Source organism: Astatotilapia calliptera, chromosome 7, assembly GCF_900246225.1.
Source record: "Astatotilapia calliptera chromosome 7, fAstCal1.2, whole genome shotgun sequence".
Lineage (NCBI taxonomy): Eukaryota > Metazoa > Chordata > Actinopteri > Cichliformes > Cichlidae > Astatotilapia > Astatotilapia calliptera.
In genome coordinates, this window is record NC_039308.1 from 47,278,032 (window position 1) to 47,293,272 (window position 15,241).

Sequence of the window (15,241 nt, forward strand, 5' to 3'; positions counted from 1 at the left end):
GTCTCTTTGCCATTTTCAGGGTTGTTAAAACAACGATGTCCTGCATAATGCACATACCTGTTCTTTTATACAGGTGTAGCGAGCGAAAGCCACCGAGTAACCGCTAAGGGCCTCTATACTACTTGTGCAAACTTTCAGGCCCAAAGCTCTCACAGGAACGAGCCCAGAATAAACAGGACAAGAGGGTCAATATCAGTCAGATATGTTAAAATTTATTATTTTAAAAGAACACAAAGGGTTTGCAAAAGGCCTAAAACATCAAAATGGTAAAAGGTCACTAACGACCACAAGATAGTGTTATTGGTGCAACCTGCCAGCAATGCAACTATCACCTGAGGGCTTGCTCTCCCTTGGCGGTCCCAGATGCTCGTTGCTTTAAAAGAAACAAATCCACCCCAAATAAATACGAGCCCAACAGAACACTTATCGCATGCACTAAGTGCTAGTTCAGGCAATAATCGGTGGCACTAAAAATCACTCTTAATAAAAACTTATTCACTGCAAATCCACACAGAGCACCTCTAAAGATCCTAATTCCCCTAAGGTAAGAGCCCCACTCAGGGATTGCACAATGCCCGACTAATATTGCACCAGCCCAGTAGAAATAAAAACAAACCCGGCATAAAAAAACAGTTTTAAAAGGTGACCCTACCAAAACCAAAAACACAACAACAAGGAGAAGGAGGGAAAAAAAAACAGCGACAAATTCACATGTGCAGCCTGCCCTGCAGGAGGCAATACAATATAAATTAGATTATAGTGCATCAATATACTTTTTTTTAATGTCAAATATATTAAGTTAACATACCTCCAGCAGACAACTGTGTTTGCTGCACACCTGGCTTATCTTGGCTTATCTTGTGAAAATCACTACTAAAACAAAATACAATAAACATCAAATACATTTCAACAAATTTAAAAAAAAAAAACACTAAAAGAAAAACAGCCTGTACCTTTAACCTCTGCTGTAGAGGTTTACAACAACTGTTTGTGTAGCAGACAATTAAAACTTCTCAGGCTCTTCACCTACTCACACAACCATTGTTCACAGCCGCTCGTCAGTGGAAAAGAAGAGCACCTGCTGCTACTTCCTCTTTTATACCCTCCATTGGGTCCCCTGGGTCCTAAAGACTTCCCCATTACAATTGCCCCCGTTTTAAAAGGTCACCGTCCCGGTGACCACTTACTGCCAGGGCCTAAATAAATTTTGGGGCAAATCATTATGGACAAGAGAGCTCTGTGAATCGCTAGTGAGAACAGCAGTAGTCTGATTTACTGACCGTGGGAGATTAAAGGGGTTAGAATGCTTTCCTGCTGTACTTCTTTTAGGCCGCCCCTGAACTCTTCCCGAGTCCTGCTCTAAAACATTCTCCCTATTATCAATCCCACTTTCCTCTGGCTGTTCTGGAACTATGGATACAGGGTTCAAGTTGCTCGAGCCTATGCTACTAGTTTCACTAACAAGCTCGGGAACACATACCGAGGGTGGCTGATCTTTGGGTGGGTTTGGAACAAGGGCGAGTACAACTCCACCAGCCTCACTGTCATCATCTGGTGTATCTGATGTTGACTGCCGGGGTGACTCAACTACCAGCCCTGGGTCAGAGAGAGGATATTCGTCTGGAGCAGGTGCTACAATACCTGAGGGTATTACTCTCAACTCGGCCCAATTTAAGTTCTTGTCTGGACCTGAACGATCTCTAGGGCGTATTTTGTAAACCCTGCCTTCTTTGTCCATACTCTGCACAACAACATACACCATAGGATCCCAGGCATCGTGGATCTTATGGCGGCCTAAAGGATGACTTTTCCGATAAACCAGAGTACCTGGGGAGAGAAGGGAAGTAACTGTGGGCTGAAAATGTTTATTTCTCCTCTCTGCAGCTTGTTGGAGTTGTTCTTTCGCATGCACATAAACTGAACTTAGACGTTGTTTATGCTCCTCTACCCACTCCTGCGCAGATCTAGACATTGGTTCCGACTGGGAAGCCCCCAGTAAGAAGTCAACGGGCAACTGGGGCTTCTGACCAAACATAAGCTCATAAGGTGAAAAACCGGTGGACTGATGTTCTGTGGTATTGTAAGCATACAGTACCTGTGGCAAGTATTGCGGCCACTTTCTTTTCTTATCAGGAGGGAGCGTACGCAACAGATCATGGAGTGTTCTGTTAAATCTCTCGCATTGTCCATTGCCCTCAGGATGATATGGTGTGGTCCTGCTTTTGTCTATGCCGTACAGGTGACACAGACGTTTCAGCAAGTCTCCCTCAAAGCTCTTTCCCTGATCACTATGGATACGCTTAGGGACCCCATAGATATAAAACTATTTTTCAGTTAATACCCGTGCCACTGTACTTGCCCGTTGATCTACTGTAGGGTATGCTTGAGAGAACTTTGAAAACACGTCAGTGACCACAAGTACATTCTCACGCCCATCACTAGACTTGTCGAAAACACTGAAATCAATGGCAATGACTTCCAGGGGTTTAGAAGCCACCAAACCCCCCCTGAATGTGCGAACTTTTGGTTTTACAGCCTTTGCCAAGACACAACGATCGCACTCCTGACAATATTTCTCAATGTCACGTGCCATAAAGGGCCAAAAACACCTTTCTCTCACCAGGCTGGTAGTGCGTCCAATGCCTTGATGCCCATGATCATCATGTAAACTTCTCAGGACCTCTGTTTGCAAGCACTGGGGTAGCAACAGTTGAAACAAAACTTGGCCATTACCAGGTGTCTGAACTTGACGATACAAGACACCTTCCTTCAACTTGATTCTGGGCCACTGTTGCACCAACTTTTTCACTCCCTTACTTACATTACCCATTTCCTGCTTGGTAGGCAGCCTCCCTCTTTCCCAATACTGTGAAAAAGGGCCAATTACCGGATCAGCAGCTTCAAGGGATATTAGATCAGCTTTAGGTCGGGATGGAAATGCACCTATGGCTCTACACATAGCGGCAACAGCATTTCCCAGTTGACCTACATCTGTCTGATCTTGCACTTCCTGTGGAACCTTCAACCCTGGAAGCAGGCCAGATGGACTCTGTGGATGCAGTTGCCGTGACAATGCATCAGCGTTGCGATTGCTGGGACCTGGCCTATATTTAATCTCAAAGTTGAACACAGCTAGTTCTGAGGCCCATCGCTGCTCTACGGCTCCCAATTTAGCAGTTTGCAAATAGCTAAGGGGATTGTTATCTGTGAACACGACAAACTTATTTCCCAACAAATATTCACGGAATTTTTGAGTGACAGCCCATTTTAGTGCCAAGAATTCCAACTTTCTAGAGCTATAATTGGACATATTCCTTTCACTAGGTCGCAGGCCCCGGCTAGCAAAAGCAACTGGCCGCCTCTTTCCTTCTTGCTCCTGAGATAAAACTGCCCCTAACCCTGCCTGACTAGCATCTATCTCAAGGACAAAAGGTTTAGCAAAATCTGCATATGCCAATACTGGGGCACTAACCAGCAGCCTTTTTAGTGTTTGGAATGCATTCTCACATTCCTCACTCCAAAGGTGACACATTGCCCCACTGGCACCACTTCTACGTTTCTTCTTGGTACCTCCCAGCTCGCCCACCAGCCGGTGGAGCGGGGCAGCATACTTGGCAAAACCTTCAACAAAACGCCGATAATATGAGGCAAATCCCAAAAATGACTGTAGCTCTGTACAAGTAGTCGGTCGTGCCCACTCAGCCACTGCACTAATCTTAGAAGGGTCGGTCGCCACCCCAGAAGCCGATATCACATGCCCGAGGTATTGAACCTCTGGCTGGAAAAAGTGACACTTCTCCAGCTTCAACTTTAGATTGTGTTCTTTGAGCCGCGTTAAGACCAAGTCAAGACGCTCCAGATGCTGCTCAAAGGAGGATGAAAACACAACAATATCATCCAGGTACAATAAAAGGGACTGGAAACTTTGATCCCCAAAAATCCGCTCCATTAGCCTCTGAAAGGTGCTAGGGGCATTACAAAGCCCAAATGGCATTCGATTGAATTCGAACAGACCAAAAGGGGTACAGAAAGCAGTCTTGGCTTTGTCCTTCTCGGCCACTGGTACTTGATTATACCCACTTGCAAGGTCCAATGTAGAGAACCACTGTGCTCCCGTCAGGGCATCTAATGACTCCTCAATACGGGGTAATGGATAAGCATCTTTCCGTGTCTTGGCATTAAGCAAACGGTAATCAACACACAGCCTAATCTCTCCATTTTTCTTGAAAACCACCACAATTGGGGAAGAATAAGGGCTACTGCTTAGACGCACTACCCCCCGATCCAACAAATCTTTAATATGGGCTTTCACTTGTTCATACTGAGAGGGTGGGAGCCTGCGATACCGCTGTCGCACTGGGGCATCATCCATTAAAGGGATCTCATGTTCCACCAATGTGGTACATCCTAAATCTCCCTCCCCATAGCTGAAAACTGAACAATACTTCTGCAAAAGTGACACTCCTTGTTGTGACTGTTCATTGGACAAGTTAGGCCATGAGAGCTCGGAAAAATCAAGGTGCGGATGCGCCTGTACAGTCACTTCGTGCATCGTTATCTGCAACGTGGGATCATCAGACTCTGCAGTAATGCCAGAGTCCCCAGATGATGGAGGGTCAACCAGATGCAATTCACCTAGTTGTGTACAGGGCGGTAACCAAACATCCTCAATTCCCACATTAACCACCGGAATGTCAACAACACCCTGTTCAACAGAAAGGAGGGCCGGAGAAACCAAGATGCCCCCTGGCAGGGGATTACCTGTCGCTATGGGCTCCAGGAGCACTGATGGAAGGTTAATGTTAGCAGCAGAGGGGCAGCTAGTACGTATCCATTTCAACGAACCAGCAGGGACACAAACAGCTCGACCGTGGACTTTTGCTTTACCTAAATACCCGGATGTATTCAAAGCCTCAATGCGCTGACACTTGTGAAGTGTCTCTCTCCACGTCTTACTGGCATTTTCAAGGGCAGGAGATTCAAACAGACGAGGGCCAAACTGCTCAAAGAGTAGGTGGTAACAACGGCTAATGATATTCATCCCCAAGAGGCCAGGCACACTCTGTGGCTGCTGAACGCTCCCATCTAGAGGGTCCTCCACCACCAACACGCCCATTTTTGTCAGGGTGCCACCAAAAACAGTCACATCAAGCTCCATGTAGCCTATATAGGGGATTTTCAACCCATTAGCTGCCCTGAGGCGTAACCATTGGCATTTCTTTAAGTGCCCCACCCCCTGCGACCTGAAGTGCTTCTCAAAGAAACTCTCTCGAATAGTGGTGACCATGGACCCAGTATCCAAAAGACAGGGAACTATAACACCCCCCATTTCTATTTCCACCACTGGACAATTCCCAATTAGTCGAGAGGGATCTTCCATAACAACTTCAGCCGAGCCTATAAACCCTGTTCCTGATGCCTGGCTCTCTGCACCAGAGGGACCTAGTTTCCCGATGGCTGAGACTCAGGGCCTTGTTCCACAACCTGACTTTGTACATGTGCATCAGCATGAGACCCACCACTATTCTTTATAGCTGGATGTTTTACCCTACAGAACCTGGCAATATGACCAGCCCTACCACACCGATGGCAAATTGGCTTTCCATCTGCCTGGAAACGAAAAGGCCTAGTTGTGGGAGGGGTCAGGGGTAGTTCAGTCTGAGACGGCTGTGAAAATTGGACAGACATTTGCTTCATGAGCGTATCCAATTGAACCTGTTGTTTACGAAGGCACTCTTTTATCTGTAGAATGTCATCATTAGGCCCAAGGGTGACTGCATGCATCTCTGCATTAACTCCCTCTACTACCTGACAGTTCGTATCACAAGAATAGGCTCGGGACCTAGTTTTCCCTCCCTGCCTACCTACATCAGCCCACTTAAGGGCGATACTGCGTAGGGCAAGAAAGGACATGTCTGGTGTTTGAAGGACCCGCTGTTTCAGCTCTCTGCGCAGCATATCATCATGGACATGTTCAGTAAACTGGTCCCTTAGCAATATATCAGAATTTGGAATACCACCTGGTGTCTTACAGATTACAGTGTCCATTAAAGATTTAAGGGCATGAGAGTAATCTCGCAGAGATTCCCCTTCTCGCTGGGTGCGCTGGAAGAACTGTAGCTGGGCAGCTACATATGACTGAGTGCAGCTATAGTGCTCGACCAAAATATCAAAGATCTTGTCAGGAGTGTCTCTGCTGATACTCGAATGAAAACAGACCTCAGATTTAGCACTGCCATCAAGATGGTCCATCACAAACATCACTTGTGCTGCTCTTGACATAGGACGAATCTCCAGGCATCTACGTACTTCTTCAACCCACTGGTCAACAGTTAACAAGTCCACTGACAATTTACCAGTAAACCTTGGGCATTTACGCTCCTGAGGTGCATAAACGTAACACACATTTGTAGCTTCATTTATTGGGTTGATATTTGATGGCACAGTAGATGGACCTGGCACTGGATCTGGCACTGGACCAGTCCCAGGAGAACGTTCCTGTAATTGGTCTCTCAACTGTTCATTTGCTGCTTTTAGCTGTTGCAGCTGCTCCAAGAGGGCCTGTACGTCGTCCATAGGGTCGGCGAAGGAGGTTTATTATCCCCGCAGCAGCCCAAGCGTTGGCTTCCCCTCCGTAGAAGATGTCACTGTTTTTCCTCCTCTCCTCTAACACTCTTACTAAAATAAACAGGGCCACACTAAAATAAAAACCAAACACCGTAACTGATATGACCTGGATCCTGTCGACAACGCCAAATAATGTAGCGCGCGAAAGCCACCGAGTAACCGCTAAGGGCCTCTATACTACTTGTGCAAACTTTCAGGCCCAAAGCTCTCACAGGAACGAGCCCAGAATAAACAGGACAAGAGGGTCAATATCAGTCAGATATGTTAAAATTTATTATTTTAAAAGAACACAAAGGGTTTGCAAAAGGCCTAAAACATCAAAATGGTAAAAGGTCACTAACGACCACAAGATAGTGTTATTGGTGCAACCTGCCAGCAATGCAACTATCACCTGAGGGCTTGCTCTCCCTTGGCGGTCCCAGATGCTCGTTGCTTTAAAAGAAACAAATCCACCCCAAATAAATACGAGCCCAACAGAACACTTATCGCATGCACTAAGTGCTAGTTCAGGCAATAATCGGTGGCACTAAAAATCACTCTTAATAAAAACTTATTCACTGCAAATCCACACAGAGCACCTCTAAAGATCCTAATTCCCCTAAGGTAAGAGCCCCACTCAGGGATTGCACAATGCCCGACTAATATTGCACCAGCCCAGTAGAAATAAAAACAAACCCGGCATAAAAAAACAGTTTTAAAAGGTGACCCTACCAAAACCAAAAACACAACAACAAGGAGAAGGAGGGAAAAAAAAACAGCGACAAATTCACATGTGCAGCCTGCCCTGCAGGAGGCAATACAATATAAATTAGATTATAGTGCATCAATATACTTTTTTTTAATGTCAAATATATTAAGTTAACATACCTCCAGCAGACAACTGTGTTTGCTGCACACCTGGCTTATCTTGGCTTATCTTGTGAAAATCACTACTAAAACAAAATACAATAAACATCAAATACATTTCAACAAATTAAAAAAAAAAAAAACACTAAAAGAAAAACAGCCTGTACCTCGAACCTCTGCTGTAGAGGTTTACAACAACTGTTTGTGTAGCAGACAATTAAAACTTCTCAGGCTCTTCACCTACTCACACAACCATTGTTCACAGCCGCTCGTCAGTGGAAAAGAAGAGCACCTGCTGCTACTTCCTCTTTTATACCCTCCATTGGGTCCCCTGGGTCCTAAAGACTTCCCCATTACACAGGTACAGTGGGGCAAAAAAGTATTTAGTCAGCCACCGATTGTGCAAGTTCCCCCACTTAAAATGATGACAGAGGTCAGTAATTTGCACCAGAGGTACACTTCAACTGTGAGAGACAGAATGTGAAAAAAAAATCCATGAATCCACATGGTAGGATTTGTAAAGAATTTATTCGTAAATCAGGGTGGAAAATAAGTATTTGGTCACCTCAAACAAGGAAAATCTCTGGCTCTCACAGACCTGTAACGTCTTCTGTAAGAAGCTTTTCTGTCCCCCACTCGTTACCTGTATGAATGGCACCTGTTTGAACTCATCATCTGTATAAAAGACACCTGTCCACAGCCTCAAACAGTCAGACTCCAAACTCCGCCATGGCCAAGACCAAAGAGCTTTCGAAGGACACCAGGAAAAGTATTGTAGACCTGCACCAGACTGGGAAGAGTGAATCTACAATAGGCAAGCAGCTTGGTGTGAAAAAATCAACTGTGGGAGCAATCATCAGAAAATTGAAGACATACAAGACCACTGATAATCTCCCTCGATCTGGGGCTCCACGCAAGATCTCATCCCGTGGGGTCAAAATGATCATGAGAACGGTGAGCAAAGATCCCAGAACCACACGGGGGGACCTGGTGAATGACCTGCAGAGAGCTGGGACCAAAGTAACAAAGGTCACCATCAGTAACACACTACAACGGCAGGGAATCAAATCCCGCAGTGCCAGACGTGTTCCGCTGCTGAAGCCAGTGCATGTCCAGGCCCGTCTGAAGTTTGCCAGAGAGCACATGGATGATACAGCAGAGGATTGGGAGAATGTCATGTGGTCAGATGAAACCAAAGTAGAACTTTTTGGTATAAACTCAACTCGTCGTGTTTGGAGGAAGAAGAATACTGAGTTGCATCCCAAGAACACCATACCTACTGTGAAGCATGGGGGTGGAAACATCATGCTATGGGGCTGTTTTTCTGCCAAGGGGACAGGACGACTGATCCGTGTTAAGGACAGAATGAATGGGGCCATGTATCGTGAGATTTTGAGCCAAAACCTCCTTCCATCAGTGAGAACTTTGAAGATGAAACGAGGCTGGGTCTTCCAACATGACAATGATCCAAAACACACCGCCCGGGCAACAAAGGAGTGGCTCCGTAAGAAGCATTTGAAAGTCCTGGAGTGGCCTAGCCAGTCTCCAGACCTCAACCCCATAGAAAATCTGTGGCGGGAGTTGAAAGTCCGTGTTGCTCGGCGACAGCCCCAAAACATCACTGCTCTCGAGAAGATCTGCATGGAGGAATGGGCCAAAATACCAGCTACTGTGTGTGCAAACCTGGTAAAGACCTATAGTAAACGTTTGACCTCTGTTATTGCCAACAAAGGTTATGTTACAAAGTATTGAGTTGTATTTTTGTTATTGACTAAATACTTATTTTCCACCCTGATTTACGAATAAATTATTTACAAATCCTACCATGTGGATTCATGGATTTTTTTTTCACATTCTGTCTCTCACAGTTGAAGTGTACCTCTGGTGCAAATTACTGACCTCTGTCATCATTTTAGGTGGGGGAACTTGCACAATCGGTGGCTGACTAAATACTTTTTTGCCCCACTGTATGTGCGATTGTCCCGGTATATACGATCAACGCCCACACTTCACCCTTTAACGTTCTCATGGTGTTCTCTACTACGTCCTCCTTACAACACATAGGGCGCACCGCGCTATAGGGCGCGCCGCACTTTTTGAAGAAAATCTAAGACTTTTAAGTGAGCCTTATGGTCGTGAAAATACGGTAATGTCTTACACAGCATCCCAACTCTTTAGCTAACTTAATGACTTTAGCTAAAGTGAATAGTTATTCTAATTCAGTGGTTCCCAAACTTTTTTTGCTGGGCCCCCCTTAGTTTTACAAGAAAAATATCCCCCCCCCCCCATATTTTGCTCCATTGCGGTTTATTTCACACCTCAAACATTTAGTAAACAATTAAGCAAATACAAATAATCTGCAGATAGTAAGAAAATAAACTACTAACTCTTTTACGCTGCGTCCGCACCTACACGGGTGATTTTGAAAACACAGTAAACACGTAACACGTAAGCGGAACGTGTTACGAGTTTTAAAAAATAACCGAAAACAGAGATTTTAAAAAAAATCCTTTTTTGGGTTTATGTGTGGACGAAGAATACAGAGTTCGTCACGCAACGTTAAAGGTATGTGCGCCACGTTATTGTTTACAGATGATGAATTGCAGAATGGCAGATAGTCAGATTAACAGTATTTTGCCTCTATCTTCAGGTTTTGCATGCTTACATTTACACACGCAGTTACTGTCCCTCCATTTAGAAAGGCAGAGGCGTCACAGAGTAATTTTTCTTGTGTAATAATATTCAACATTGCTATCAATACATATTCAGCTATGCTTCATCTCCTGCTTTGCGTTTGTGTGACAGGGGCCTCAAACTCCAGTCCTCAAGGGCCGGTGTCATGCAACTTTTCCATGTGTCCCTGGTGCAACACACCTGAATACAATTAGTAGGTCATGAACAAGAGAATAGAACTCGACTGCATGCTGAGGTGGCAACCCCTAACCCTACTCAAGTAAATTTAAGTAAATGTATGTATTTGGAAACATGTACTTCTAAAAATACTTTTATTGCACCATGTTCATTCACTCATGAGCTGCTGTAACATGAATCAAATGGCTGAATTGCCAACTCAGCATGCAGTCAAGTTCTGTAGTCTTGCTAATGACCTACTAGGTGTGTTGCAACAGGGACACATGGAAAAGCTGCAGGACAGCGGCCCTCAAGGACTGGAGTTTGAGACCCCTGCCGTATGGTGTTCATGCAGTTTTCTACCCCACAGTTACAGCATGTCTGACTGCCTGTTCAGCATATGCAAAAAATATATGATGAGTTTAAGCATGTGATGACAAAGGCCTTCCATTATAGTGTTTGTCATCACATGTCACAGACATCTGGATGATCATTTTGAATAAACTAAAAAGTAAAAACTTGTTACTTCATCTTTTATCTTTATTATTATTATTGTTCTTATTTTACACTTTTGATTGTTAAGAATTAGGTTTATTTGTATTAGTCCTTTCTAACTTCTTTCCCTCTTCCATGTTACTGTGTCAGCTTGTCAGCATCTATTTGGGGTTGGGAGTGGAACAGAAAGCAAGGAAATCCAAAGTACCATTAAAACCAGGAGAGGTTCTTATATTTCAGAAGAAGGGATTAATTCAAAAGAAATGACCTCAATGCCATATTTTATTTAGGAACCCTAGAGAGCACATTGCAAAATAACACATTCTTATAATTTCACCCTCAGATGAGCCAAGCTACGACTGTCAGGGAAGGTGATGTAGGTACAGAGCATGTGAGAGTGGTTAAGTGAATGTCTCTTGTCTAGATGAAGGCACAAGAGGGATCAATGGCAAGGTGTAGAGATTCAGTATCTTCAGTCTTCAGTGGACACTCCATTTCTGGCACAAAACACCTGTAAAAGATGGTTGATTTAGGAGGTGACCCGACAACTTCAGCCTGTCAAACATAGCAATGGAGCAGTATGTTAAAAAAAAAAACCAACTAATTAAGCATGCACTCAGTACCCTAAGAATTATTATGATAGTTAAACACAGTGATAGTCACATATTATACTGTTATCACTACATGTTGGATACACTGTGTATGTTAACGCAGGTCAACAGCAAGCCAAACTCAATTTTCATGAGCCAGGAAACTGAGCATCTTGCTCCTTTGTAAGCCATCGAGAAGACCGTAATAATCTTTTACAATTGTGGCTTGAATAGCTCGATGAAAGTGCTGAGTGAAACTAAAAAATAAACCAGAAAATGAAATATCCTTTAGCTCTTTGACATTGTGAAATAAATGCACAAAAGAAATAGTTAGTGATAGAAAACATGTATCAAAGTTAGTCTTAGCTGCTAAGTAACGATAAACAGTAGTTTTATCAATCCTCTGATATGCAAATTAGATCGCTAGCATCATTGCTATGGTAATAGACCATGCTCTAAGCAAAATCCGCTTCTGGGATAAGGCTAATTCCTGGTACAAACACATTCACAAAACGATCTCTAAATCAGCTGTTATAAACATATAAAACAAACCAGAACATGTAATAAACTTACAGCCATTACTTTCGATGGTGTATATAAAGATTCAGGCCACAGGATAGGCAGGTTTTCTGTACAATGCTTTTTCCCAACTGACTGCAGCTTCTGCTTCCCACAATGCATTGCGAGCACAGATTACTCCTTCAAAATAAGATACAGAAAAACTAATGCTGACTGTATAGAACATATTTTTAACTAAATGACTCTTTTTTAACATAAATTACCACAGATGAAATATGACATTTTTATCACTAAATTATTATGAACCATTTTTAATCTTTTACTTGGGACAGAACACTCCCCGCCTGGCATTACTGATGCCACTACTACTTTCTATCAGTCACTTCGTTTTCTAAGAGCACAACAACATCCGAAATGGGACGCAGGTAAGTCTTTGAGACTCCCTGGGAAGATGTCCTCACTTCGACCTTTCTGACCTTCCCATCACTGCTTGGAAAGGTGGCTGTGATGATAGCCATCGTCCATTCATTTCTGGGTGCTTGATTTTGTTTCAACAACACAATGTCGCCTGACTGAAGATTGCAGTGTGTTCCATGCCACTTGCGCCTTGATTGGAGGGTGTTGAGATATTCGTTTCTCCAGCGACTCCAGAAACCATTGGCGAGTGCTTGCACTTGTTTCCATTGGTTCTTGAGCAAGTCTTTTCCACAAAAGTCTCCTGGTGGAGAAGGAACGCCCTGCTTTTGGGTCAGTATCATTGCAGGACAGAGTATGAATGGTGAGGAAGGGTCAGTTGAAATAGGGACCAAGGGCCTTGCATTGATTATAGACGATACCTCAGCCATTAGGGTACAAAGCACCTCATGTGTGAGACAGGTGTGTTTGTTCTGCAAGAGCATAGAATCCAATATTCGGCGAGTTACCCCAATCATCCTTTCCCAGACTGTTCAACCCCCCACAGCATGTGGGGGGTTGAACTCCCATGTGCAACTGTTAGCGTGAAGATGGTTGACAATGTCGGGAGGGTTCTTGTTTGGTTGTGCCATGCCAAGCTCCACGCTTGCTGCGATGAAATTGGTGCCCCTGTCTGACCGCATTTGTTTGGCTGTGCCTCTTATTGCAAAGAATCTGCATATTGCATTTATGCAGCTGCAAGTGTCCATAGATTCAATGACTTCGATGTGTACACCTCTTGTAGTCATACACTTAAAAAGTATCGCCCACGTCTTACTTTGTGCTGCGCCACCTAGTGTGCGTCGAGTGACCACTGACCATGGGCCAAACACGTCCAACCCGACGTACGAAAATGGAGGGCATGTTTCGAGTCTTTCAGGCAGGAGATCTGCCATTTTTGAATCTCTAGTTTCCCCCTGAGTTTCTTGCATGTTACGCAGCGGTGGATAATGGATGAGACCAGTCTTTTGCAGCCTACAATCCACAGTCCAGCTTGCCTAACTGCACTCTCTGTGAACTGTCTTCCTTGATGCACAACCTTAGCATGATAGTGCAGGACAAGCAACTTTGACACGTGATGTTTGCTTGGCAGAATTTTTAGATTCTTTAACGTTGGGTCCAATGAAGCATGTTTGAGGCGACCTCCAACTTTGATGAGGCCTTCACCCATGAAGGGGTCGAGGGCTACAATGGGGCTAGAGGTGTGGATGGTTTGATTGGCTTGTAAAGCAGCATACTCATCAGGAAAAGCGTCCGTTTGAACAGACTGGAGAATGAGGTTACTGGCGGCATCCATCTCCTCTGAAGTGCGTGGTTCTCTGCATTTATGCCAGCCCCTACATGAGTGATTTGATGAGTTGCTTGATGAGTGAGAATGGGCTTGGTGAATTAAGAAGGCAATGGCATGTACCAGTGAGGTCCAGCTTGAAAAGCGTTGGAAACGTTCTGGTGTGAGTCCATTCTTCTGAATCTGAGTAATGAAAGTACCAACTTGTCGGATTTCAGCATCCACTTCAGGTTCAATCAGCTCAAACGATTCATGTGTCTCTGGTTCATGTAGTTTGTAAAGGAAGTCTGGTCCCCTAAACCACATAGTGTCCATGAGCTGCGATGCAGGTACCGACCTGGTTGCTAGATCGGCTGGATTTTGCTGTGATGTAACATAATGCCACTGTTCAGGGGATGTGGACTGGCGTATACGATGAACTCGATTATGTACCAGCTACAGCCACCCATAATACAAAGGTTTGGACACCGTTTTGCATGTTTCCCTACTGTAGGGGTCTCTGCAAGCATACAGGGCTCTGAGAGGGTACAAGATGACAACTTTGGAATTCTACTAGAAACAGTCGATCATATTTGTTTATCAAAGCTGAATCCAGGGCAAACTACGCTAAATTAGCGTTTTTAGCTAACAGCTACAATAAGCATAAAAGTTACTGTACGGCTATCATTTGTTAACATGACGCTTGTTCTTATACATTTATTACCAACCTGAGAGTTTATCCGCTGGTCATTCGACATGACAAATGACTTCTGAAGTCTTATTACAGCTCAAGATGCTGTAGATTCCCGTCAGTAACACTTTCGGTCCGCTAGTAAAACGTAGTTCTATTAATCTGCGCTCGATTACTTTTGAACCGGAACCGGGTGTAAGTCCCAAAAAACTGAATTTTGAAACTGAAATTCAATAGTAGAACTGAAACTGAATGGTGAGAAGTGAATCTGAAATTATTCGAGCTAACTTTTTAAAGGATAAAATACAGTTTCAAAGCAAATGAATTCATTTTCAAACTATAAAATTCAATTTCAGTTTAGTGATGATCATTTTCAAACCAATAAATTGAATTTAAAATTAGGCTAATTCATATTCAGTTTTTAAAAGCATTTATTCAAGTTATAATTCACATTCAATCCGAGCAATTCAAATTCGAATTTAGCTTATTCAAATTCAGTTTCTGATGGCACAGATTTCTGCCCATACGGAGGTTCACCTTCCAGCAGGACAACGACCCTAAACATAAAGCCAGGGCAACGAGGGAATGGTTTAAAACAAAACATATCCATGTGTTAGAATGGCCCAGTCAAAGTCCAGATCTAAATCCAATCGAGAATCTGTGGCAAGATCTGAAAACTGCTGTTCACAAACGCTGTCCATCTAATCTGACTGAGCTGGAGCTGTTTTGGAAAGAAGAATGGGCAAGAATTTCAGTCTCTAGATGTGCAAAGCTGGTAGAGACATGCCCTAAAAGACTGAAGGTGGTTCTACAAAGTATTGACTCAGGGGTAGGGCTGCACGATTTTGCATAAAATGAGAATCACGATTTTTTGGCTTAGAATTGAGATCACGATTCTCTCAC

The 15,241-nt window shown here is 43.9% G+C and overlaps 1 protein-coding gene and 1 long non-coding RNA gene across 2 annotated transcripts; both read right to left on the bottom strand.

Annotated features, from left to right (window-relative positions):
- Positions 1-1,164: 1,164 nt before the first annotated feature.
- On the bottom strand, positions 1,165-5,395 carry LOC113024943 (uncharacterized). Its single transcript, XM_026172245.1, has 3 exons — positions 2,944-5,395; positions 1,321-1,827; positions 1,165-1,196 (listed from the first exon to the last, which is right to left on the bottom strand). Exons 1-3 carry the CDS (start codon positions 5,378-5,380, stop codon positions 1,165-1,167), a joined length of 2,976 nt encoding a protein of 991 aa, XP_026028030.1. The 5' UTR covers positions 5,381-5,395.
- Positions 5,396-7,337: 1,942 nt separating this feature from the next.
- On the bottom strand, positions 7,338-7,672 carry LOC113026432 (uncharacterized). The gene is made up of 3 exons (XR_003272914.1): positions 7,641-7,672; positions 7,495-7,559; positions 7,338-7,411 (listed from the first exon to the last, which is right to left on the bottom strand). It is a non-coding gene; the product is annotated as an uncharacterized LOC113026432 (long non-coding RNA).
- Between the last annotated feature and the right edge of the window lie 7,569 nt (positions 7,673-15,241).